At 47.0% G+C, this 25,211-nt stretch overlaps 3 protein-coding genes and 1 long non-coding RNA gene across 8 annotated transcripts in view; 3 read left to right on the top strand and 1 right to left on the bottom strand.

Annotated features, from left to right (window-relative positions):
- Positions 1–736: 736 nt before the first annotated feature.
- inpp5kb (inositol polyphosphate-5-phosphatase Kb) lies at positions 737–10,379 on the top strand. Of its 3 annotated transcripts, XM_058086664.2 has the most exons (14): positions 737–1,211; positions 1,901–1,952; positions 4,678–4,782; positions 4,852–4,960; positions 5,138–5,254; positions 5,337–5,512; positions 5,762–5,873; positions 5,952–6,061; positions 6,147–6,173; positions 8,192–8,405; positions 8,468–8,605; positions 8,970–9,053; positions 9,159–9,263; positions 9,346–10,379. In XM_058086664.2, the coding sequence occupies exons 2-14, from the start codon at positions 1,909–1,911 to the stop codon at positions 9,409–9,411; spliced, it is 1,407 nt and encodes a 468-aa protein (XP_057942647.2). In that variant the 5' UTR covers positions 737–1,211; positions 1,901–1,908; the 3' UTR covers positions 9,412–10,379. The 3 variants fall into 3 exon arrangements, with proteins under 3 accessions (XP_057942647.2, XP_057942645.2, XP_057942646.2); XM_058086662.2 differs by lacking the exons at positions 737–1,211; positions 1,901–1,952 and adding an exon at positions 3,264–3,834; XM_058086663.2 differs by lacking the exons at positions 737–1,211; positions 1,901–1,952; positions 6,147–6,173 and adding an exon at positions 3,270–3,834.
- Positions 10,380–10,745: 366 nt separating this feature from the next.
- On the top strand, positions 10,746–14,500 carry nle1 (notchless homolog 1 (Drosophila)). Its single transcript, XM_058086669.2, has 13 exons — positions 10,746–10,882; positions 11,198–11,342; positions 11,439–11,659; positions 11,819–11,898; positions 11,985–12,061; positions 12,147–12,244; positions 12,368–12,560; positions 12,637–12,772; positions 13,061–13,107; positions 13,183–13,385; positions 13,491–13,650; positions 14,264–14,334; positions 14,425–14,500. Exons 2-13 carry the CDS (start codon positions 11,208–11,210, stop codon positions 14,435–14,437), a joined length of 1,434 nt encoding a protein of 477 aa, XP_057942652.2. The 5' UTR covers positions 10,746–10,882; positions 11,198–11,207; the 3' UTR covers positions 14,438–14,500.
- Positions 14,501–14,837: 337 nt separating this feature from the next.
- On the bottom strand, positions 14,838–19,084 carry slc25a1a (solute carrier family 25 member 1a). The gene is made up of 9 exons (XM_058086693.2): positions 18,811–19,084; positions 18,436–18,543; positions 18,257–18,356; positions 16,944–17,082; positions 16,797–16,881; positions 16,628–16,732; positions 16,431–16,546; positions 16,291–16,364; positions 14,838–16,220 (listed from the first exon to the last, which is right to left on the bottom strand). Exons 1-9 carry the CDS (start codon positions 18,968–18,970, stop codon positions 16,097–16,099), a joined length of 1,011 nt encoding a protein of 336 aa, XP_057942676.2. The 5' UTR covers positions 18,971–19,084; the 3' UTR covers positions 14,838–16,096.
- A 1,034-nt stretch (positions 19,085–20,118) lies between these two features.
- The window catches only part of LOC144894542 (uncharacterized), a 34,493-nt gene continuing 29,400 nt past the window's right edge, over positions 20,119–25,211 (top strand). For all 3 annotated transcript variants that reach the window (XR_013625147.1, XR_013625148.1, XR_013625149.1), the window contains exons 1-5: positions 20,119–20,199; positions 20,809–20,882; positions 21,128–21,358; positions 21,421–21,531; positions 22,438–22,554. This is a non-coding gene — a long non-coding RNA (uncharacterized LOC144894542). The remainder of the gene's footprint in view (positions 20,200–20,808; positions 20,883–21,127; positions 21,359–21,420; positions 21,532–22,437; positions 22,555–25,211) is intronic.

Raw genomic sequence — 25,211 nt, 5'->3', positions numbered from 1 at the left:
CCTCTATATGTAACAGGTGTGCCTCCTACATAAACACAAGTCAAAGATCCTCTATATGTAACAGGTGCGCCTTCTACACAAACACAAGTCAAAGATCCTCTATATGTAACAGGTGTACCTCCTACACAAACACAAGTCAAAGATCCTCTATATGTAACAGGTGCACCTCCTACACAAACACAAGTCAAAGATCCTCTATATGTAACAGGTGCACCTCCTACACAAACACAAGTCAAAGATCCTCTATATGTAACAGGTGCACCTTCTACACAAACACAAGTCAAAGATCCTCTATATGACAGAAACTCTACATTTGATAGTAGTGATCTGTTGTTCTTAAGCATCTACGAGAGAAACACTAATCAAAAAGCATCTAAGGGCCGAAGCCCGAACACTAGTCAAAGATCCTCTATTATGGAGGACTTCTCCGCTGCTTTTTAAGAATCTACTGCAAAAACACAAGTCAAAGATCCTCCATATATGACAGGACTGCTGTGTTATGGTTTAAACCCCACACCACCAAAACACTTGTCAAAGATCCTCTACATATGACAGGATTGCTCTGCTGTTTTTAAGGACCTACTGCTAAGAAGCTAGTCCAAGATCCTCTAATCATAGCACAAAGCTAGTCAAAGATCCTGTTAAGAGGGGAGTGTTGTGCTGTTTTCAAAGATCCTTGCAACATTGACAGGAGCGCTCTACTGTTTTTAAGAACCGTGATCCTCGATAAGGGACAGGTTCATTTTGCTAGTCAAAGATCCTCTATTTGACAAGAGCGCTGATGGTGGTCTAGCGTCCTAGCTTGCCACGATGTTCTTGGTTTGGTTTTTGGAGGTGGAACAGGTTGAAAGAGTCCCAGCGATGGAGTCCTACCGTGGGTCCATGGCGGACTTGGCCGCTTGCGTCACGTGGACACGCGCTCACGCGGAATCCCTGGATGACGTCATCGCTCCGCACTTAACATAAGAGCCGCATCCCACGTGATCAGCCAGCCGCCGGTTGCCGCGTGCAGGACCAGCAGGAGGACGTAAACAAAAGAAAAGAAAAGAAAAGAAAAGAAAAGAAAAGAAAAGAAAACCAAACCAGGGAAACGACGGGGCTCGCAGCGGGAAAGCAGATCCAGACTCCGGACTCCCCTTTGGAGATCTTCATCATCTGTGCTCAAGGAGTCTGCAGCTTCTTCCGGACCCCGGTAGAGACCACAGACCCAGGTACGGCTGGTTCTGTTTAGGTTCTTCTGGTCCTGGTTCTAGGTTGAGACTAGCTAGGTGGAAGAGAGCCCTAAATACTAGCAGTGAGCGTGTACAGAGTAGCCTGTACTACATGTGTTAGCAGTATTACCTTAAGTTTCACTTCAATGTGGAGACTAAATGCAGGATTTGATGGACGACCTTTGGGAGAAACAAGCTAGCAAACAAACAGTATCATGTAGTATTTTATATCGTACTAAACTAATGCTAACTATTTCATAACACCCTAAAACTTCAAAAGAGTGAAAAGGAGTCGGACGTGGGTGTCCAAAGTGCAGCTCGGGGGCAATTTTTTGCCCGTGGGTTGCTTTTTATTGGCCCTCCATGTAGTATTATGGATGGAAGAGATATTATTATGATATATTGGACACCCTAAGGTGTTGGTTAGCGTATATATCCTAGTATTAGCGATTAAAGGAAGACATGCTAATTAGCTTTTTATTTATCATTCTTCTTTTCTTTTCAAATCCAATTCTTCTTGTTGTGCGTCACATGACCTTCAGGCTTTGATGCCCTCATGATTAAAAATACATTTCACAGATGATGATGATGATGATGATGATGATGGAGTCTATCCGGCTTTGACGTTTCCATGGAGCTTAAACATGGCATCAACATGTGTGTGTGTGTGTGTGTGTGTGTGTGTGTAGGGGACAACATGAGCGCTGGAAGGTTGCCGAGTGAAGATCGAGACAAGTGCAGGTGAGTTCTTCTCTTTCTTCTCCTTCTCTTCCTCGTTTTCTACTCTTTCTCTTCTCCTCTTTTTTCTCCTCCATCCCTTTCTTGATCTTCTTTGTGTTCTTCTCCTGGATTTTCTTCATCTTCCTCTTGATGGTTTTCATCCTCTCGATCTTCTTCTTGATCTTCTGCTTCTCGTGTTCATGAGAGAACAACAGCGTCATACATAAGGAGCTTTACTTGCGCAATAAAACTTGCATTCTTTGCGGGGGTTTGATCCACTTAGCAACACGTACGTACGTGGTCATGTGACCCCCTTGCAGCGCACATTTCACACCTTCAGCCTTCTTTGGCGTCCTTTGCTTCATGATTGACTTTAGCCGAATCAGATGTTCCATTGCAGGGAATCATGAAGGGTTTCATCATCACGGACATGACACAAAGTATCTTGCTGAAGCCAGAAGCAGCCAACGTTGCATTCATGTTCAATACGGCGTGTCTGCACTCCATAAGAGCCAACCTTTGGGTTCATCCGCCGTAAGTCAGGGGTCTCCAGCCTCAACATCAGGAGCCACCACAAGCTCCTAAACACTTTCAAGTAGCTCTCCAAATTATCAACTCCTACACCCCCAAAATTAGGAAGTGGGGTTCGGCAGTAGTCTGGAAGTACTTGGGAATGTGACCATTGACAGCGGCGTCAGCGTGCTCGGGGGCGGACTCTGGGTGGAATAAATTCCAGCAGTTTTGGAAACCGAGGACAGCTAGTTGAGGGCTTCTGTCGATGTGACCAGGGCTGAAGATTAGCTAGCATTAGCAGCGCACTAGCTAGTCGTCAACACACCAGTAAAACATCCGTACATTATAGCCATCAAACTGATCTTATTTACGTTTTTATCCTATTTACAACATCAAATTAAAATTACTTCATGAAAACAGAGCCACCATCCACCAGTACCAGCCTGGACCTTGGAGCGGCCTAGTCCAAGTCCTGACCTGGATCCTATGGAGATGCTGTGGCATGACCTTCAAAAGGCTTGATGCTGGAAAAGCCTCCAGTGTGACTGAATGACAACAATCCTGCAAAGTTGAGTGAATCAGAAAGGGGGCAAACACTGGGATCCATGGAGGTGGGGATCCATGGAGGTGGGGATCCATGGAGGTGGGGATCCATGGAGGTGGGGATCCATGGAGGTGGGGGCACTGCTAGCACCTTTTATTTGGTCTTGAAGTGTTTTAAAGCACAACGTTGGTGCTTGCTAGCTAACCGTGTAACAAAGTACCGTGTGCTTTGTACTTTGTGTTTGCACCAAATGTTGGCATGCGTGATGACCTTTCACCCACATGGGGGGAAAATGGACCCCGTCCAAAAGAAGCTAATGCCATTGTCCCCTCATTACGGGCCAGCCCGCGATCACGGGGGCTCCGCTGGAATGCAGCCCTCCCCGTTAAACCTCTTAGGGCTCTGAAGGCTTTCTTGGGTGTTGCAATAACGCTCCTCGTCACCACCTCCGCGTTCGTACTTACCCAAAAGCAAAGCCCCCGATTCCCAGTGGACCGCCGCGTTTAAGAGTGGACGCCTCATGGACACGAGGACACACGTCCTGGCCCTCGTGGAGAAGCCCCAGAAGAGCAAGTAAAGACTTGCTGATCTTGGAGGACATCCAGGAGAAGACCGCTTTGAGATGGACTTCCTGATTGGCAGCCCCCGCGTGCGCTCCGACAGCGTGAGCAGCAGTACGTCCTCTCGGGGGTCCCGCACCAAAATGCTGCTCCGCCAGCGCCTGACTCAGCTGCTGAGCCGCATCGACGACATGAGCTCGGACGACGAGGCCAGCGAGGAAGTGTCCCGCACGCTGGATGAGGCCTTCCAGCTCTGCGGACGCTTCAGTCCCACCGACGCCTTCAGGTGGACATGCTGATGACAATCCTTCACAAATTAAGATCGGGACATATTCTTTTATTCTAACAGGAAACTAAATTTAAATGATCATTCATTTTGCCAGAATAAAGTCAAAATGTTAGAAGATAACATTTGTTATGATGTTGTAAAATTAATGTAAAATTAAAAAAAACTTTTTTATTCATAATGTTATGAAAAACAAACAAAACAAAATAAATCTGTAGTTTAAAAAAATATTTTATAACATTTAGTGTGCAAGTAATATGGCCTCCTTGAGAAGAAGAATCGAAAAAATTGCGGCTTCCCAGCCTTTCCTTTTTCATCCTGCACAGGCGAGTGCGCCATTTATTGCTCGTACGTAAGCGAATTTTGATCACGTCACGTGACCACGCCCCTCAACACCAAACTTACAACCCGTCTCCTCCAAGCATGAAGACATAAATGACAAACAAACAATAAAAGAAGAAGAAGAAGCTAACCGTCTTTAGCCCGCCATTACCCATTTTAACAAGGATACAAAAACACTACAGCTGGAGAGCGCCAGAATGGTCAGAGGAGTGAAATACACGTGAGTTACTGTACTTAACGATTTCTTGTGTCCAACATGGTAGGTTGATGATCAGAATTCAAACTAAACTAACTTTGGGAGTGTTTACACCAAGGTTAATGCCTGTCTGAGAAAAGTGTATGGTGAGGGTGTATCCAACCTTAAAAAATATCATAATTGGAAACAAACAAAGTTGACTACTAAGTTGGCTACTTCACTTATTGCAGGCTATTTTTGGAAGCTACCCCAGCAATAAACGAGGGAAAGCAGGAATAACGGAAAGTGACGGCGTGTTTTCTTAGGTTGCACATGGTGACTTGGAACGTGGCCACGGCGGAACCCCCCGACGACATCACCTCCTTGCTCCAACTGGACGTCCAACCCCCCAACGACCTCTACGTGATCGGGTGAGAAGTAATGTCAAACTGGTTTGAAACCCGGTGTAAACAGACACATGTGAATGGAGTGTGTGTCAGGCTGCAGGAAGTGTGCGCCACGCCCGTCCGCTTCATCTCAGACCTGATCGTGGAAGACTCATGGAGCCACGTCTTCATGGACACCCTGGCCCCCCGAGGATTCGTGAAGGTGATTCCATTCGATTCCCTTGCTCGCTATGTAGTACATGACACGTGACGGCCGCCGGGGGCGTGGCCCACCAAAGCAGATAAGCCGCTGAGCGGCCATCATCCATGCCGCCTGATCTAGCTCCGCATGCGTCGTACTGTTGTGGTCATGCCCCCGTGCCCCCGTGCGCCCGTGTAGGTGGCGTCCGTGAGGATGCAGGGTTTGCTGCTCTTGGTGTTTGCCAGACAAGCCCACCTTCCTTACATCCGAGACCTCCAGACCACCTACACCCGCACCGGAATCTTCGGCTACTGGGTAGGACCGGGAAAAGAACCCGAACCCGAGCTTCACGTGGTCCAAACAGGGAACACATGCCGGGAATTTCTGCCCCTTTCAGGGTAACAAAGGGGCGGTGTCGGTGCGCTTCTCCTTCTACGGCCACAAGGTGTGCTTCCTCAACTGCCACCTGGCGGCGCACATGAACCACGCCCTGCAGCGCGTCGACGAGTTCGAGCACATCCTGGAGACGCAAGACTTTGACGTCGACGACGCCCGACGAGTGCTGGACCACAAGTTAGTGGAATTTTGTCACAAATATTTGTGTAGTATTTCCTGGGACTCCACAAGGATGGCCTGCTGAGGCAGGAAGACCATGTGACTTCTCCCAGCCAATCAGCAGGGAAAGATTATGATGGTCAGGAATAAGGCTTCCATCAAATATATCATGGAAGGAAACTCACCACTATGACCTTTTTGCAATGAAGATATGATTAATAATAATTGATCACAGTGTATTGATCCCCCCCCTCCCTCCCCTGACAGGTTAGTGTTTTGGTTTGGAGACCTCAACTTCCGTATCGCAGATCACGGCTTGCACTTCCTGCGCTCGTCCATCAACGGCGGACGTCTCAACCTGCTGTGGGACAAAGACCAGGTGACACACACATGCGCACGTGCACACTCATGCACGCTCATGCACGCACACGTGTGCATAACGTGTGTGTTCCTGCAGCTCATCAGCATGAAGAAGAAGGAGGCGTTCCTGCAGGAGTTTGAGGAGGGTCTGCTGAACTTCAAGCCCACCTACAAGTTTGGTCGTAACTCTGAGGCCTACGACACCAGGTGACGCACGCACACGTGCACACACACGCACACACACACACACACACACACTGATCTTCATTGACAGCATCTGTCTCTCACACAGCGCTCCCAAGTCATGGTGGGCTTTTCAGTAAGACATTTCATGTTTTCTGGTGTCGCACGCCAACATCCCATTCCCTCCACTCTCACACCCGTCACATGACCTCTCTACCCTGACGTAGTGAGCCCACAGCGTGTGTGTGTGTGTGTGTGTGTGTCCATTAGAGTGAGCGCTGTGGCGCTGCCCCTAACCATGTATAGGCCCAGACCCCTGCAGCGCTGCAGCACCACCCTCCTCTTCCTCCTCACCTCCCTCACCTGGGCGCTGCTCTCTGTCTGGCTGGGGGGCTGGCACAGGGAGCTTGACCCGCCCAGGTGGGTGTCTACATAGCCACGCCCCTCATATACCAAACTGCATATACGGATACAGCAGGGGTGTCCAAGACCTGGCCTGGGGGGGCTCTCATTAAAAATCAATTATTTGATATGTAATGTAATGCTTACTGAAGATGATCATTACTTTTATTTGTATTTCTATTTTACTCTACTCTGGAAGGATTTTTGACATTTTTTTATTTTTATCCTGGACTGGTGGCCAGCCAATCACAGGGCACATATAGACAAACAACCCCCCCCACCCCACCACCCCACCTCACCCCACATTCATACCTATGGACAATTAGGAGTGGCCAATTAGCATCCTTTCATTTTTCACGATGTGGCTCTCACTGGACAGCCCTGCTATACAGCACGGTATATACTGTATGTACCACCACATAACCAGTAGCGTGTATACCGTATGTACCAACAGATAACCAGTAGCATGTATCCCGTATGTACCAACACATGACCAGTAGCGTGTATACCGTATGTACCAACACATAACCAGTAGCGTGTATACCGTATGTACCAACACATAACCAGTAACGTGTATACCATATGTACAAACACATAACCAGTAGCATGTATCCCGTATGTACCAACACATGACCAGTAGCATGTATCCCGTATGTACCAACACATAACCAGTAGCGTGTATACCGTATGTACCAACACATGACCAGTAGCGTGTATACCGTATGTACCAACACATAACCAGTAGCGTGTATACCGTATGTACAAACACATAACCAGTAGCGTGTATACCGTATGTACCAACACATAACCGGTAGCGCGTATACCGTATGTACCAACAGATTGCCAGTAGTGTGTATACCGTATGTACCAACACATAACCAGTAGCATGTATACCGTATGTACCAACAGATAACCAGTAGCATGTATACCGTATGTACCAACACATAACCAGTAGCGTGTATACCGTATGTACCAACACATAACCAGTAGCGTGTATACCGTATGTACCAACAGATAACTGGTAGCATGTATACCGTATGTACCAACACATAACCAGTAGCGTGTATACCGTATGTACCAACACATAACCAGTAGCGTGTATACCGTATGTACCGACAGATAACCGGTAGCATGTATCCCGTATGTACCAACACATAACCAGTAGCGTGTATACCGTATGTACCAACAGATAACCAGTAGCATGTATACCGTATGTACCAACACATAACCAGTAGCGTGTATACCGTATGTACCAACACATAACCAGTAGCGTGTATACCGTATGTACCGACAGATAACCGGTAGCATGTATCCCGTATGTACCAACACATAACCAGTAGCGTGTATACCGTATGTACCAACAGATAACCAGTAGCATGTATACCGTATGTACCAACACATAACCAGTAGCGTGTATACCGTATGTACCAACACATAAACGGTAGTGTGTATACCGTATGCACCAAGAGCGTATCCACCAATACATGGATGGATTAGTAACAGATGAGTTTGTTTACCTAGCCAAGAAATGCTAATTAGCCAATATTGTTCCATGCGTTCATTCAGAAGCAGCAGTTTTTGTTTTGACGTGTAGGACTACTAGGACTAAGGCCGCATGGAAAAGGGATGGCTTCATTGAGGCCTGGTGGGATCCTCTTCAGATTTGGTGGACCAGGTCCAATGTGGTCCAGGTGTGTTTTGTGGGACAAGGTTGTAGGAGATGTCCATCATCCTTTCTTTGGCTCCACCCAGCGGTAAGAAGAGGAAGCCGGCCTGGACAGACCGCATCCTGTGGCGCATCAAACCCAAGAACGTGCCGTCGGAGGACGACAACGACGACGACAAGGCGTCCACCGACGCCGGCCTGGACGAGTACCCCCTCCTGGTCAGCCAGGACAAGTACACCAGCGACATGAGCTACGGCGTCAGCGACCACAAGCCCGTCATGGCCAGCTTCAGTCTGGAGGTCCGCCATAGCCCCTCAGCTTCGTCTTCACTTCCGGAGCTCATGCTTTCTTCTCTCCACAGATGAGGAAACACTTCCACACCGCACTGGTCCACGTGGATCCTGAGGGCGTCTGGAGCGCCGACCATGATGCTCTTCTCAACTACACGATTCAGGAGGACTTCATGTCCTCAACGTGGGACTGGATCGGCCTCTACAAGGTGCATCCCACGAGAAACAACTGCCAAAACTAGCCTCAAACCTTCCCAAATGTGAGGTTCAACTCCGGATGCACTGCCGTCTACTGCATCTGTGTGGTCACCAAAACGTCACAGGCAGCTTTTACAGGGTCAGGCACATTTCAATGCAACCAGCAACCTCCATGTCATGTAAGCATCTGAACCAGCAACTACATCACACGGAATGGGAACTGGCAGTGAAAGTATGATGCCAACCAGGGGGGCTCGACAATGGGGCTGAGGGGGGCCGAGGTGCTGGGGCAACACGCCCCTAAATAGAAGGTTTGGGTTTCCTCCCCCATTCCAAAAACATGCTAGGTTAACTTGCTATGGTGTTGTGCTGCAGGTGGGGTTCAAGAGCGCAAGCGACTACGAGACCTTTGTTTGGGTTCGCGAGGACGAGCTGCCGGAGACCAACGAAGTCATTCAGGTTTGCACATAGCAAGCATGTTGACAAGCTAACGTGCTTGAGCTAGCTGCATGCAATCACAATATGAGGAGTTGCTTGATGCACGGCTGTGTGTTCCACCGTCAGATATCGCTGGATAAAGACCACATTCCTCTCCTGGGGGGACACTTTGTGTTAGGCTACTACAGCACAAACATGCAGAGCATCATCGGCCTCAGCGCTAACTTCCAGGTCAACGCCGCCCCGTGTCATGTTTATTGTTATGGCATTGCTTTTGCTCACATTTAACATTTTACTTTCTGGATTTTTGCAGATCTTGGAGTCAAAACGTGCCGTCATGGAGGGCCTGGTTCCAGAGAACATCAACGGACTCAGCTAAGCGTCTGCTCAAGCCAGGGTCTTATTTCATGAAGTGATACACTTGCATATGACCAGAAAATGTGAAAAGTCAAATAAAAAGGCCAAACTAGACCGGACCAGGGGTGTCCAAAGTGCGGCCAGGGGGCCAAAACAACAGCCAAAACATAAAAATCGGTGGTAATTTTATAAGAATAAACTCAAAATATTAGAATAAAAATTAGGCAAAGTCATAATATTATGAGGGAAATTGACATGAGAATAAAGTCAAAATCTTACGGAAAGAACATTTACAACAATAAAGTTGAAATTGTGGGTAAATAAAAATAACAGCAGTAATTTGATGACAATAAAGTCAAAATATTAAGAAAAAAAGTTGTACTCTAAAAATAAACACCACTATGAGAATAATCCCGTAATATTAAAGGGGTAAAATCACAATATTACAAGAAGAAAACTTACGAAGATATTTACGAAGATACTTGATACTGTACATTTGGACATGTTAAAAATACGTAAAAATGGGAAAAAAATTGCAAAGCAAAGTTTTTCATTAAAATGGCAGAGCCGAGATGCAGTTTTTTTCTTTCTTGATATATATAGACCTTATCAGCATATCTACATGTGTTGCTTTACAAAATATGAAAGTGGCCAAATTTCTTTCATTTTTCACAATGTGGCCCTGGCTGGAAAAGGTTTGGACACCCCTGTCTGAAGACTTTAATGAATAAGCTCTGACTAATGACAACTTCGAAGAGATTTGACATGAAATGTTCACCTCGTGACAGTGGAAAGAATCATAAATAAATTATCTTAGCATCCCTACTGTCATTTCAACGTTAATGATGTTAATTTTGCCTTTGAGTGTGCATGCATCAGTCAAATTGTGTGACTGATAATCAATCTTGTGATTCTGCTGTGTGAGTGCCTGGAAAGCTTGTAACTAGATGTATATTTGGTGCATGATTAAAGTGGCAAATGGCTGTGAAAGTATTCTTTATGTGTTGTGTATTTGAACTCAATATGAAGAAATATGCAGGCCATAACAGAAAATCAAGAATAATGTCCAAAATGCAGTGTGCCTCCAATACGCTAGGGGGCGATTGTGCTCATTTCAGTTGGTTTAATTCTGTGGGTGGACGAAGAAAATGCTACATGCTAATAGCTGTAGGAAGTCGCCTGGTCAAATGGATAACGTTACTTCCCACAGCTCTCATGTGCGGTCGGTTTTAATGTATGTTTAAATGTCATGTCAACTTTATAGAATGGCCTCGTGTGGGCTAATAGGCTAAGAGGAAAAACAGCCAATTCATTAGATTACAGAGATGCTATACTTTAAGAGATGAGTAACAGAGAAGGAGCTCGTTTCCGCAATCCACTTCCCCATGATGCATTTGCGCTGGAGGCGTCAGCGATGTTGGGCATCTTTGCCTGACAACATCTTTGTACACTTCCACACGTGGGGCAGTTAATGCATCGCTTCACCGTCTAAGGTAATGTTTCCACATTTTTGTAGCGATAAATTGATGGTAAATGTAGAAAGACAGACGTGTATGAGTGAAGGGCGATCATGTTATTGTCTCTAAACAAAACAAAGCAGCCCTCAGTACGAGTTAGCTTGACAGGCGGACACAAGCTAGCTCGCTTGTGATGCTAGCTATGACTTCTGTTGCTAGTTTTGAAGGCTTGTTTTGTTCTGTAGACATATATGATTCTGTTTAAAGTGGTCTTGTGAGTTTGTTGAATGTCGTTTGTGTACGGCAGTTTTCACATTTAACAACAAATGATCCGTAATGTTCGTATCTCAGACATCTGAAGATGAGTGAGGACGTGGAGCGGCTATTGATTCAGTTCCAGGACGAGAATGGCGAGATTCTGGGCTCTCCTTTCGATGTGCCCCTTGACATCACTCCTGACAAACTCCAGCTGGTCTGCAATGCGCTGCTGCAGAAGGTAAAACAAGACGGGAAGTGTAAAAAGTAACCCAAGCATTTCCCCGTTTTGCTTGAATTTTGTTTATACCTTCAATTTCCCGTTTATTCTGTGTAGGAGGACCCAGTGCCATTGGCGTTCTTTGCTCGGGGAGAGGCAGAAATTGTGTCCAGTCTGGGCTCCTGTGTGAAGGAGCTAGGGGTGGAAACGGAGCAGGTTCTGCCGGTGGTCTACCAGCCCCAAGCTGTGTTCCGGGTCCGAGCCGTGTCCCGCTGCACCAGCACCTTACAGGGACACACCGAGGCGGTCATTTCCACCTCTTTCAGTCCCACGGGCAAGTAAGTAACTCGTGCAAATCATTCTTATATGATCTTTCCATACATTTTGTGGGGTCAAGTGTCTGCTGATTTCACTGCCCGTTTTTCAGAAACTGGAACTCCAACCCATACAAAAAGAACCATAACATTGTCTTTCTGTATATAATGCTGTTGTTTTAGATATTTGGCCAGTGGTTCAGGTGACACTACGGTGCGTTTTTGGGACTTGATGACAGAGACGCCGCATCACACCGCCAAAGGTACGCTTTGAGATGTGTCCCCCAATATATATATATGGTACGTGCAAATATGAGCTTTGGAGATAAAGCGTGTTTGATGATTTCAGGGCACACACATTGGGTGCTGAGCATCGCCTGGTCACCTGATGGCCAGAAGCTAGCGTCGGGATGTAAGAACAGTCAGGTGACTCCTCAGCACGCACACACCAACTCAAATGCTGGCTTTTATATCAAGCGTTTGTTGTCTTAGTATTGTTATTTCTTTTTAGATATGTCTATGGGATCCAGTGACGGGCACACAAGTCGGGAAGACCCTGACGGGACACACCAAGTGGATCACTTGGCTTTGCTGGGAGCCTCTCCACCTGTGCGCATGTTACCTTATTTACATGAATTAGCCACACCTTATCAAGTCGCCAGTCGCTCGGATCACGTGCTAAATGCCACCCACTGTCCCAATACTTTTGTTTCTTTCCTTCCCTGTGTTCAGCAACGCAGAGTGTCGCCACTTGGCCAGCAGCTCCAAAGACGGCTCCGTGCGTATCTGGGACACGGTGTTGGGACGCTGTGACAAGATCCTGACGGGCCACACCCAGTCCGTCACCTGCGTCAAGTGGGGCGGGGACGGGCTTCTCTACACGTCATCACAGGACAGGACGGTCAAAGTGTGGCGAGCCAAAGATGTAATTCCGCCTCCAGCCGTGGAAGATCAAATGAGTTGCATTTGTGCTGTACCGTACGTGTTGGTGTGTTTTCCAGGGTGTCCAGTGCAGGACGCTGCAAGGCCACGCCCACTGGGTGAACACGCTGGCTCTCAGCACTGACTACGTGCTGCGCACCGGAGCATTTGAACCGGCAACTGCCACCATCAACCCCCAGGACCTGACGGGATCATGTAAGAACACTTGCAGATGAAGTACACGTTGTACACTCTCATCGGGATCACAAATGGGAGGAACACTTCGGCATCATTCCGGAAACTTTCCATGAGAAGCTAAAATACTTTTATGAGTTTCTGTGCTAATTAGTTGCATACCATTCCATTTTCCTCCGCTTATCCGAGTCCGGGTTGTAGAAGCAGCAGTCTCAGTAGGGAAGTCCATGTTTGTTTTCCTGCCAATCTCCACTTTTTCCATGTGAGTGTTCTTGGAGTCTAAGGAAGTGTCTCCTTCTATCCCTCTAGTGGAGGAACTGAAAGACAAGGCCTTGCAGAGATACCATAAAGTCCGGGTATGTATTCTAAGTTAGTATGTGTCCTCGGGGAAACTTTCTTTATCGACACTTCATCATGTTGGGATTCCACAGGGCTCCGCCCCCGAGCGCTTGGTGTCCGGCTCAGACGACTTCACCTTGTTCTTGTGGAATCCAGCAGAGGAGAAGAAGCCCTTGGCCAGGATGACGGGCCACAGCGCCCTGGTCAATGAAGTCCTCTTCTCCCCGGATACGAGACTCCTGGCCTCCGCCTCCTTTGATAAGTCCATCAAAATCTGGGACGGCCGCACGGGAAAGTAAGACCAGCGCCACCATGGTGTAATACCGCTCTCACCCACTCGGTGCTGCTCTCACACTCGCATCTGTCTGCTATCCGTGAAACCGCCTTGTGCTCTGGCCAGGTACTTGATGTCCCTCCGCGGCCACGTGGGCTCGGTGTATCAGGTGGCGTGGTCGGCCGACAGCCGCCTACTGGTGAGCGGCAGCAGCGACAGCACCCTCAAAGTTTGGGATGTCAAGACCGGGAAGTTGAGCATGGACCTTCCTGGGCATGCGGATGAGGTGAGGGGCCAAAAGACCACCCTGTCAAAGACACTTTACAGGGTTTGGAGGTCTGTCGTAGTCTTGATGGCTTCCTAAACGGTAGTGACAGTAGTATTTACAGTGGTGACAGTAGTTTTATTTATTTATTTACAGTAGTGACCGGGGCAAAACATTGTTCCGTGCCTCATTTGAGTGCCAAGTGAATGCAGACAAGAACTTGAAGGAGATCTTGTGAAAGTAAGGTCTTGTACATCTCCACAGAGGAATGCACTCTATCTAAACTTTATTTATACATCAATATGCCAACAGCTGTACTGAATTCCAGCACCACATATACATTTTGCTGTATAAGACCGCTTTGGGTTTGTTATTTTAACAAAATAAGTTTTCAAAATTAAACATCTTTGTACTCCCGTAGAAAGAGTGTTTGTACCATCTTCATTCCTCATCTTACAACTTTCAGAAATTGATGTTTTATCTTTAATGTTTCAACTTGATGCTATTAAAATGACCTCATTTTTCCTCATATCACCACATTATTCCTATAAAAGTATGACGATTGTGTTATATCGTCATATGATACATGTTATATATGTTATATATACTTACCATGCCTTCTTCTAATGTGCAGGTGTTTGCTGTGGACTGGAGTCCCGACGGTCAACGTGTGGCCAGCGGCGGTAAAGATAAATGTCTCAGGATGTACGTGAACTACCAATAGACCTTTTCTGTCTTTTTCCAACCTTTTTTAAAAAAAACTATTATCCTCTTGTATGTGGTGTTTGTTTTCAGATGGAGGAGATAGCCACACCCCCTGGCCCTGTTCTTCACTTCTGATGTCTGCATCCCCTCCCACCGTCTCGCAGCTGACATCTGGAGTAGAGGTGGTTTATAGTCTGTCAAAAGGTTCAATGTGCACACTGAAATCTTAGCCAGTTACTCAGTGGATGTATTTGACTGGTTTGAAAGCGAGGAATTGGCTAGCATGTGCGTTTATCAACAATGTGAAGGTGACAGGTGGGATGCTAATTCTGGCCCCCTGCTCGCTTCACTCTTCCCCTGCGGTGCCAATGAGACTTTAATCCCTCCTTCCTTCACTCAGCAAAGCCTGAGCCTGCTGGGTTTTCTCTTTTCTTGGAAGAAGCCAGTTGTCATCGGCGGCGGCTATCTTTCATAAATAAACATTTCCACCACACATTGGTTTAATCATGACACCGGCAATGTTTTATTTCAACATACCACACCATGACGTCTCCATATTAGTTTTTTATTTTAACAGTCACAACTATCAGACAGGTCCATCTTGCGCCGACACACTCAGACGTGCACACGCACACACGCCAAGTAACCGTTTGAACTATGTGGTGTCGCTCAGGATGCAAAATGGGATCAGGTTTGCAGTTTGGCAAAAAGGGGACTTGAAGGCTTGTGTGCAAGGCAGAGCGGTTTCCACTCGGATCCAAACCTCCAAAATGTTAGTTTGGTCATTGAGCCTCTCAGGTTCCCCCCGTCACCATGAGCACGTGTAAACATGAAATCAGACATGAATGAGACCGGCGCGTCACCATATCGTCCGTGAGTGTACAAAGAGCTTACGAGGACATTAAGGATTTGTGAAAACACAAAAAGAACACACTACACGAATAAAGTAGCTTAGCATTAGCATTGCATCGCTCACAACCGATTTTTAACGAGTCGGCTAACTTGACGATTCAGTGGCGTGTCTCGGCCAGACAGCAACAATGTGTGCAACACTTAAAGCTAACCTGCTGGCTACATGTGATTTAAAAAAAAAAAAAAAAACCCTCATACACTATATGGACCAAAGTGGGATGTGGTGAGCTAGAGCCCTAAATCCTTCCATTGGTTATATTTGTCACTTACAGTTGTCACTTCTCACATGTGTAGCTTTACTCTCACATTTAAAAATGACAATAGTCCCTCATTTATCACAGGTGATTGGTTCCTGGTCTGACCGTGTACCCTGGTATTTTATTTAGAAATAAGGAATCCTTTGCAGAAATTCACTTATCAAGGCGGGCTGTGGAACCAATACCTGCCATAAAGGAGGGATGACCAGTCACTCTGCAGGCCATTTCCTGCTCCCACTGCACTAAGCAAGGGCCGTAAAGATGACACATCATGTCCCAATGGTTTGGTCCATGTGGTGTATATGGTGCGTCCCTAATTGAACGCTGTTAAGTTTCTGCCCAGCAGCTCTCGTTCAAAACTTTGGTTGATGATTCTAGCTTCTAACAATGTTTGGTCTTCTCTCTTGTCTTCACTGCTAAAAAAAAATGAAAGAAAGCCACTCCAAAAAGTGTCCTCCACACCTTCTCCTCACTGTGTTAGGTCCGTGAAATGTCTCTTCACACCAAAGGTGGAAATGGTCGATATGAAGGTGTGTGCTTCCGCTAGGCTTCACTGGTTTTGTGCTTCCCTTTTTGAGGTCTCGCCTCAGCCTCTAGTGCGCCTCATGAGTCTGCCACACGTTGTTGAGCAGTTTGACGACCTCCTCGTAGATGACGAAGACGATGGCCACGTCCAAGCACACGCGGCCCAGCCGGGGAACCGTACCCTTGTAGAACCTTGAGTGGAGACAGGAGGATGCTAGAACCACAGCAAGGGGCGCCAGGAGAAGAATCATAGCTCACTCACGCTTGTGGTCCTTCCTGCTTGAGGATCTGGAAGGCGCAGTCCAGAGTGTTCCTGTAGCGGTGGGCGTCCAGACCCTGGAGAAACAGAACATCCATCCTGACACATGGATGACCCTTGCAGCTAACAAGTTTCTCACAGACCTGCATCCTGGTCTTCACCACGTCCAGTGGCGTGTTTCCAAAAACGCTGGCGGCTCCAGCTGTGGCTCCAAACATGGCCGTGACCATAGGGTGCATCTCCTTTCTGGGATCGTCCCCTTTGAGGAGAAAATCAAACACGTGACAAAGAAAGTCAAGCAAGCAACATAAAGTAAAAGTATCTTGCGTTTCCATCTTACCTTTGTACCAGTTGCGTAGCACGTTCATCACGTAGAATCGGATGGCCTGATTGGTTCCTTGCTTGAGCACTGTTGCCGTCAGACCTTGATAGGTCCCCCGGACACCTGTGTCGTGAAACCAGACCCGTGTTGATGGACGAACACGTCCAGGCCTTTCGTCAAGTCCTACCTTGTTCCCTGATGATCTGGCTGACGCCGTGAAAGAAGCCTCTGTAGCGAGGCCTGAGCGAGCACTGGTCGTGGATCATCTTCACCTGCAGGACAACGCAACGGTCACATGACCCGGCATTGCACCCTCACCTGTTACTCCACCAACCTTGAGCGTTTCCATGGGGCACACGATGATGATGGCTTCCGCGATGCCTGCTCCCAAACCACACACCAGGCTCTGCGTGTTGTCCAGGCGGCCGGTGGCGTCCCGCATGGGGTTGCTGAGGATCTCAAAGGTGCCAAATCTGCAGGGGGGAGAGACCAGGAGCCGTGAGGACGTGTGAGTATTCAAGCTTGCTTATGGCTGCTCTTGTTTTGATTTTGTTTTGGAGTTGATTCAAATCAAATCCACAAGATTGTCACTTTGGGTTACTTAATCTGTACACACACAAAGTGCTCCAGGTTGACATGGTCTACCGTTGACTCTGAACCTGAATAAGAACTGGGTCCTCTTCACATGTTCATTCACTTTCTGCTCACTGGTTCCTCAACTTGGTTCCTGTGTCTAACCTTCCCAAACAAACCACATAAGAGGTGATAAGGAACTACACTAATGGACAACTGAGGTTACTTTCTTGTATTAGCAATCTATCGGTACTCTTGTGTGTTGTATTTACTACTTCTACCAGTAGAGGGCGTCGTTTTGAGACTTTTATACTGTCCACCTGGTGTTAAGATGTCATCCCTCCACCTCATCTCAGCATGTGTAGCCGCTAAATATAGAGCCACAACAGTCCTGATTGGCAAAGGGAGAACCCGCCCATTGTGTTCTGCGTTCTGACTGGTTGTAGGTCATTGTCAGTCACTGTGCAGCACTGCTGTGTTTCCTGTTGTATTGCAGAATACTGTAGATGAATCTTTGGTTCATGGAGGACAATGCGGAGGAGTAATATTTCTAGTGTCCAACCCAGTAGGTTGATCATTCCAATTCTAACGGAACTTTGAGTCTTTAAACGAGAGAGAAATGTGAGAAAATGTTAAAAAGTGTATAGAGTGTATGGTGAGGGGGTTGCAACCTCAATAAAAGGCATGCTAAAAAAACAGAATAACTACAACACATTCTGGACTGATGGCGGTTAGGACGAAAGACCTGCGGTAGCGCTGCTCCTTCCATTGTGGGTCTAACAGTCTGCCACTGAAGGAGCTGCCTAGAGACCCCCCCAGTGTCATGCAGGGGGTGGGAGGTGTCCATAATGGATGTTGGCAGTCCAGGACACACCTTGCTCTACTAATCCCTTGGAATCGAACCGCAAACCAACCTGTGATTACCTCTGAGGTGGCCTCAGTTTGGTTGGCATTGAGGACTCTGAGATGGTTTAGCGCGTTCATACTCGCCAAAAATGTACAATTCAGGTGTGATCCACATTAGGGTTGTTGGGCTTTTGAGGAAATGTTGACGCCATCTTAGTGTGTTGTCACCTCACTGCCGATTTGGGGATGGATCCATACAGCAGCGAGCTCAGACCTCGATACAAGCCTCGGAGACCGTGGTCCTGCACGGTCAGCTTCACGCAGTCACCTGCCAACACGCACAAACGCACATTAGGGCGTGCAGCGTTCCCAGACAGGAAGTCCTCGGTGAGTGCGCGGTGACCCACCGATGCCCCGGTACCGTGGAGGGTTGGCTCGCTCGTCAAGCTGCAGCTGCGTCTTCACGTACTCTGTGGGGAAGGTGATGCAAATCTCGATGCCGCCTGCTATGCCACCTAAGGTGATGATGAAGACAAGGAGGGAATGTTGGAAGTATAAACCCCAACAAGATGTCTGCAGTTCCAAGTGACTGCCCTCAAATCCAATAAGAGACGCACAGCATCACTTAGCAGCACACATGTGCACCACATGCCAGGAGCATCACTTCTGGCTGCCTGGGTGACCCACTTCCGCAGGGATCTCCTTAGCAACAGATTGTGACCGGGCTGCACAAAGCAGCTCTGCCTAAATGCAATCCGATCAGAATCAAAAAAAGCCCGAACCTGCTAGGATGGCCTTCCCGGGATGAGTGATCTTCCTGCCCCCGATGGCCGCGGCAGCCAGACTCCTGGCCGCGGAAGACCGCCTCGAGGCGGCTGGAGGACACAGCGGCTCTCCCGGGCACGCTCGCCGGACATCGAGCTTGTCGAGCGGCGTGGACATCTCGGAGAGGCGGCTCGGTAGCGGTAGCGGCGGCGGTCTCTCCTCGACAACAACAACACAGGCCGGGAGGGCGCGCCAACAATGTGGAGTGGGGGTGGCGTGGATAATAAGCAAGGCACTGGGTCAGCTGATCAAACCACACCATTGGTTGGAGTGGCATGGCTCGGTCATGTGACCTGGCGTGCCCGTGTGGACCAATGAGGAGCAGGATGCTGATTTAATGACGATCTGGAAGAATACTTTATTGCTGTTATTCTCCTGTAATGCAGCGTATTTAATACAGTAATATACCTACCGTATATTACAAACAACTGCATGTATAGCTACTGTACGTTCCGTGTATTTAACACTATAGTGCCATGACATGATAAGAAATGGCATTAAAGCGACACAATGCCAGTAAAGTGCAGCCCTCTTTTTGGCTGCTACTCTTCCTCCAGTAGTCCACACCGGTCTAGAGGCCAAACATGAACACGGAGCACGACAAACCTTTTATTAGCACCATGCAGTACATCCCCAACCGGCCAGGTACTCTGCTACTACATACCATGGCTCTTTTTATTTGCTTGAGCTTCGGAATCCATCAAAAAGAAGACACTTTGTCTGCAGGGAGAGAAACACAATCACACAAAATGTACATGCTTGATGCCACCAATACTCCATTAAATACGTGGGCCTTTCCACCCAATTGTAGCTCCATCAAGATAAACTTATTGAACTGCAGTATTCCATGTGTGTACTGGTTACTCTCAAGCAAGCTTAGTTCATTTTGTCGACACTTCCTGTATTTCCCATATGGCTCATTCATGTACAGGGATGTCACAGTTACTAAGAAAGTCATCCCATTACAGACTACCAATTACCGAATTAAGTAAAACAAGTTGCTTTATTTTGAAATTACTAGTTATTTCCCAGTTTTTAAAGTTGGACTTGAAGTTGAAAATTGGCTTTCTATTTCCTGAAAAACAGTGTAGCGTTGGGAGTGCTGTGTTGCTCCAAGCTGCTGTTTCGTGTATGGACACTGGAGGGCAGTAGAGTTCAGCTTGCGAGTTGGAGCGGGCGTTTGGAAGCAAAGGGAGTAGAACAAGAGTTCTAAGGAAGTACTACTGTGTTTACAGGGTTAGCTAGGTCTACCGACTGGACAGCAAGGGCCTTATGTTGTTTTTCCAAATTAACGGCCAACTGAATACAGCCATCCTGACTACGATAAACGCAGAGTGACTGAATAAGTAACTTCAATCAGATTACTTGTTTTGTAATAGTAACGCGTAAGATTACTCGTTACTGAAAAAAGGCTGTGAGTAACGCGTTACTGACATCACTGTTCATGTAACAGGAGTGAGTTTTTAGCACAGAAATGTATAACTATGGACTTTGCTCTTTGGTATTTATATTTTTTTTCCACCATTTTTATAGTTTTTTTACTTTCCAAAAATGTCACCTAATAATAGTAATTGATTTGATTTTATATAGCGCTTTTCACCCAAAGTGCTTCACAATGACGTTAACTCATTATTCCTTCACTACTCACTAGTCACACACTAGCAGTGGTAAACTATATCTGTAGTCACAGCTGCCCTGTGGTAGTCTGATGGAAACGTGATTGTCAATTCATGGACATGGGTTGTAATCTAATTGGGCATCTCTGTTTGCATGTTCTCCTCCAAAAAACATATTAGCTTCATTGGCCACTCCAAATTGTCCATAGGTATGAATGTGGGTGGGAATGAAGACAGCTGGGATAGGCTCCAGCATACATGCGACCCCTGTGTTTGTGTCATTCTCCTCATATTACAAGTGTTTTTCTTTTTTGTTTCCTTGTTAAATTCTATTTTTAGGATTTGCCATGGCTGTACTTTGGGCACCACTGATTTGGACCATAAGGGTTTCATGGTAAAGGAGTCAGGTGCAGGTAATTCATGCTATTTTCCCCACCATTTCAGGTCATTTAAGTTCATTTTAGTTCATCTTTCAGAAAATGTAAAAATTATATTAAACAATTATTGTTTTTTTTATTACTTTACTATCAATTGTTTGGTACAATTCTACATTGTATTTTTTTTTGGGGGGGGGGGGGTGGCAGGAAGCTACTGCAACTGTGCCTGAACTTGTTGCGCAAGTGTACCCAATAAGCGTTTGAGTTTCACCTCATGCCAGCTCAGTGTGTCGGAAGGCAGTCCCAGGTGGCAGTGGGGGCAGGTGTGGGTCTGGTCGTCTACATCCGGGCTCCTCTGACCCCAGCTGGGGCCCTCGCTGCCCCACAGAGGGCGACACGTGGAGTGGGAGGACCAGGCCACGCCGAAGTGGGGCCGAGGATCCGTCTGGTAGTTCATCTTTTGACCGCTAGGGGGCAGCGACGACAAAGGATCCGAGTCCTGCAGAACAAAGGTGCACAAAGCGGCTGTGCTTTGACGAACTAACGTCTCACTGGAATGATCCGTGTTTTTCAGACAACCTGTTGAGCCTGGGGAAGATAGTCTTGGTCTAGAGATCTGAGGCAGTACCAGCACGGTTCTGATGGACCATCTGCAAGAACACATACACCACCCACCACAGATGAGGTACCAAATTTATTGAAGACTTCCTCATAGTGCATCAGTAGGCTCCATGTCTGGATACACAATGATAATTAAACCCACAAAAGTATCCAAAATCTCATCAGGGCAAATCCCAATTCTACCCCTTAGTCCATCTCACCCCACACCCCTTAAACCCCAACCCAACCCAAAGCCGGCCCACTGAGCTGTTTGGGAAATAGTCTTACCAACCTTATCAAAAAGTGTTTTTATTAAAAAATATGAACAATATTGTATAGGATGTTTTTGCAGAGCTGCTGGAAATTTTGGAATTTCTCTTGGAGATCAACAAAGTATCAATAGCAGGACATTCCCAACCATTCTTAAGAAGTAATAAAAGGCAGTACCCTGTGTGTACAAAATGACACCTTAAAGAGCCAAAGACCGTCACATGTCACTTGGTGTTCTACTTGTCTCCCTTTGTAGCCATCTTGTTTACATTTATGTTCCACTGCTAGTTTTCCCAAAAACTGCAAAAAAAATGTCAGAATTTTGAATGTTTCAACTTGATGCCACTTTTTCTTCATAAATATTGCGACAGTATTCTCGTGAAAGACTCATTTTCCTCGTTAGATTACAGTTTTATCCTCGTGAAAAACTACTTTTGATATTTGTTTTTAGTTTTCTTGTCATATTTTTTGAATGTAATAGAAGAACAACCAGGTCTGGTCTATGGTATTGTAGTATTGTAGTATTCGGTGTGTGCACGTGTGTTACCAGGCGTGTTGGAGGGATGCAGTGACAGCACAGGGGGGGTTGTCTCTGCCTGTGTTGGTGGGGGGTCATCACTGCACGTCTCCATCCCTCCCAGGGTCTCCTCCTGTGAAGGTTCTGGGTCGCTGACCTAGACACGACAAAGATGTGAATTGTGTCTTTCAACTTTTTTGACAGCCCCAGCCTGACCTGCGCTGCTCTCGTCGCTCCATCACCGGCCGTGGTGACGTCCAGGTCTCGTCTTTCAGCTTCCTGGTCTCCACCACAGATCCGGCCAGGAGTGGTCCCACTGAGGTGAGAGAGACGCATTAACAATGTTTACTTTTCCAAATGTCCCACTAGAAGGTTCTAGGCTACCTTTGGGTGCCACCCCCCTCTTCCTCCCTGCATCCCTGCATGCCTTCTCCTCGCTGCTCTGTCTCGCTGTCTGCCCTCCAAGCTCCGCCCCCTCCCTTCACCTGATTGTGTGAAACGGAAACTGTGGCCCTTGAATATTTGATGCGTCTGAATGGATCACAAGCAGCGTAATGTAAAGACCGACGGGACCGAGTATCACATGACAACCTGCTGTGGACGTAAACAATCACATTATTAGAGCGCGCATGTGGAATACTTCCATCCAACACAAAGGTCATTTTAAATCAAAAATACAATAATTCAACACAGTAACTTTCATAGAAATATTGAGTGCAGCATTGTTGCAAATAAACATTTCAAAAAATAACATAATAATAGCGTAAAATAAATAATGCAGTCACAGGACTGTGATCTATTTGTGGTGGCGGGCATGAGGGTGACGTATGACATCATGTGTGCCATGACGCATGTGCACGTCACTGTAATGAACGCTGTGGTCCACAGGTTTGTCTAGGTCAGTGCCGTCCTAAGTGCCACCCGGGGGGTCAGTAGGGGGTTCTTGTAAAATGGCTGCTGGGTTTTTATTGATTTCTTTTTAGTGTTTAGATTTCCTGTTGCATTGTCTTTTTAGAATTTTAGAAAAACGAAGATTCAGGATTTCATCGCTTGTTTATGCCCCTCCCCCCGTCTACAATCTTCAGCTTGCGGTGATGACAGGGCGGCCATCTTGTCTCACGCTGTGCTGCGACTCTCTGCTTCCTCCAGCAGGTGGAGGGAGAGCTTTGTCGTCTTTACCCAACATGAGGGTCAAAACCAAAATCCGTCCTAGTGACACCCCCCCCCCCATTCCCAACGCCCACCGTCAGTGAAAGCCATTTCCAAAGCACAATCAACTAAATTACACAGCGACCACGCTTCTGCTTTCAGGGTCATTGTGCTGAGCTGTGGAATGTGTGTGTGTGTGCGTGCGTGTGTGTGTCTAAGTGCACGGCAGGTAGGTTGTAATTACACTGATTTCCCCCCACCCCCATCTCTTTTGGTGTGTGTGTGTTTTTGGTGGGAGGAGGGCGACAGGAGCATAAGTGGCCGTGAGTCACCCGTCTATTGTGACAGCGGTGCAGCAGAGTGCTTTTCCCCCGTTTGCCTTCCCGCATCTCACGCCTAACACAAGAAAAGCAGACAGGATGAAAAGGCAGGAGGGACAGGACTGGGTGTTCTGGAGCATTAAGGAAGTCCGTGGGATAATTAAAGGAGGGACCAGGGAGAAGATGGCAGGGAAACAAAGACGGGAAAGGCCCTCGTCGTAATGGCTGCTGAGAGCTGGCTTCAATGAGACGCAATATGGCGCTAAAAGAGCACAGCGGCAAAACGACGCCGCTGTTTGATGTCGGCTATTTTCTTCCCGTCTGATGTCTTTGTGGAGCAGCTTATTGGGAAGAACCAGCCTAACACCTTGCTGGACACAATATTAGGGTCACCTGCACGATAATCCCTCGCCACTTACGCTTCCCATTTCAACGTCACGCTTTTTCCAAAATACATGCATTAATACATCTTGATTAATACTACATTAATGTAGTATAGTATGATAGTATTCTCTGCCACCAGGTGTCAGTAATATCACTCTAGTGTCGGGTGGGACACACAAGCATCAGACTTGATCGCCGGAACAACACGGTTCTGCTGCCGTAACCCACGCCAAGCTCAAGCCATGTTACTTCCTGTCTGCCGTGAGTTTTGCTGTGAGTTATATCTTGAATTCAATATCTTGAATTGTCTTCCTTTGGCTCCATTTGGCAGCCGCCATCAAAACAAAAGCAGACACTCCACGTGAGAAACAACTGAATGGAAGAAATAACTCACCTCAAAACACCAGATGGTGTCAAGAATCGGATTTTTTATCTGATTTAATCGGAAAATGGATTAAGAATGAATGACACTAACCAAGGTTCCACTGTAAATGTGCCGGCTGCCCTCAGTGGCCCCCGTGCCAGGCTGTGGACACCCCTGAGTTATGACAATTGAGATATCATTTTTGACGCCTTGCTGACGTCTCAAGTTCAATTGATTTTAGGTCTGTTTTGGGAGACCAAATGCAGGCCGACCAAAAGCAAGGCTGGGGGAGTCATTGTCGTCGTGGGCCCCCCAATAAGGGCAGCACACGCACACGCGATGCACACGCCATGTCCATGCGGATGTTTAGGACAAACCACACGCACTCGGAGACCATATGTGGCAGATTCTCAAGAGCTTACGGCGGGTGCGCCCAAAGGCCGGCCAACACAAAGCTGACTTAAAAATGCAGCGGAACCTCGGTTAGCTGGGTTAATCCCTCACAAGGTCTGACTGGAACTGAAACTCTTAACCAAATCCAGTTTTCCATTGGAAATCCAATTAATCTGCTCCAGACACTCCAAACCAGACACTTTAGTTTTACATGCAGAAAACAATTGGAATGCAATGAAACAGGAAGGGGACAAAAGGACGTTTTTATGGCACCTTTAGCTTCTTTCAACTTCAACTTTCAAAAGACGGCAAAGGCGAGTCGTTTCTTATTTCTAATCGTGTTTCTCACCTTCTTTATCAAAGCATCT

Source organism: Doryrhamphus excisus, linkage group LG21, assembly GCF_037039965.1.
Source record: "Doryrhamphus excisus strain RoL-2023G ecotype Guam linkage group LG21, RoL_Dexc_Guam_v1.1, whole genome shotgun sequence".
In the NCBI taxonomy this organism is placed as follows: Eukaryota; Metazoa; Chordata; class Actinopteri; order Syngnathiformes; family Syngnathidae; genus Doryrhamphus; species Doryrhamphus excisus.
Note: the sequence above shows the minus strand (reverse complement) of the source record. Positions and strands in the feature narration are given on the sequence as shown.

What these genes read in the sequence shown, in the direction of transcription:
- inpp5kb (XM_058086662.2), top strand. Translation starts at nt 3,611, where the DNA reads ATGGACTTCCTGATTGGCAGCCCCCGCGTGCGCTCCGACAGCGTGAGC. An exon ending in AACGACCTCTACGTGATCGG is followed by an intron (nt 4,783 to 4,851) that starts GTGAGAAGTAAT and finishes AGTGTGTGTCAG; the next exon opens with GCTGCAGGAAGTGTGCGCCA. An exon ending in TGGCCAGCTTCAGTCTGGAG is followed by an intron (nt 8,406 to 8,467) that starts GTCCGCCATAGC and finishes TTCTCTCCACAG; the next exon opens with ATGAGGAAACACTTCCACAC.
- nle1 (XM_058086669.2), top strand. Translation starts at nt 11,208, where the DNA reads ATGAGTGAGGACGTGGAGCGGCTATTGATTCAGTTCCAGGACGAGAAT. An exon ending in TCTTTCAGTCCCACGGGCAA is followed by an intron (nt 11,660 to 11,818) that starts GTAAGTAACTCG and finishes CTGTTGTTTTAG; the next exon opens with ATATTTGGCCAGTGGTTCAG. An exon ending in CCAGGACCTGACGGGATCAT is followed by an intron (nt 12,773 to 13,060) that starts GTAAGAACACTT and finishes CTATCCCTCTAG; the next exon opens with TGGAGGAACTGAAAGACAAG.
- slc25a1a (XM_058086693.2), bottom strand. Translation starts at nt 18,970, where the DNA reads ATGTCCACGCCGCTCGACAAGCTCGATGTCCGGCGAGCGTGCCCGGGA. An exon ending in ATCCCCAAATCGGCAGTGAG is followed by an intron (nt 17,083 to 18,256) that starts GTGACAACACAC and finishes TCCCCCCTGCAG; the next exon opens with ATTTGGCACCTTTGAGATCC. An exon ending in AAGCAGGAAGGACCACAAGC is followed by an intron (nt 16,221 to 16,290) that starts GTGAGTGAGCTA and finishes TCTCCACTCAAG; the next exon opens with GTTCTACAAGGGTACGGTTC.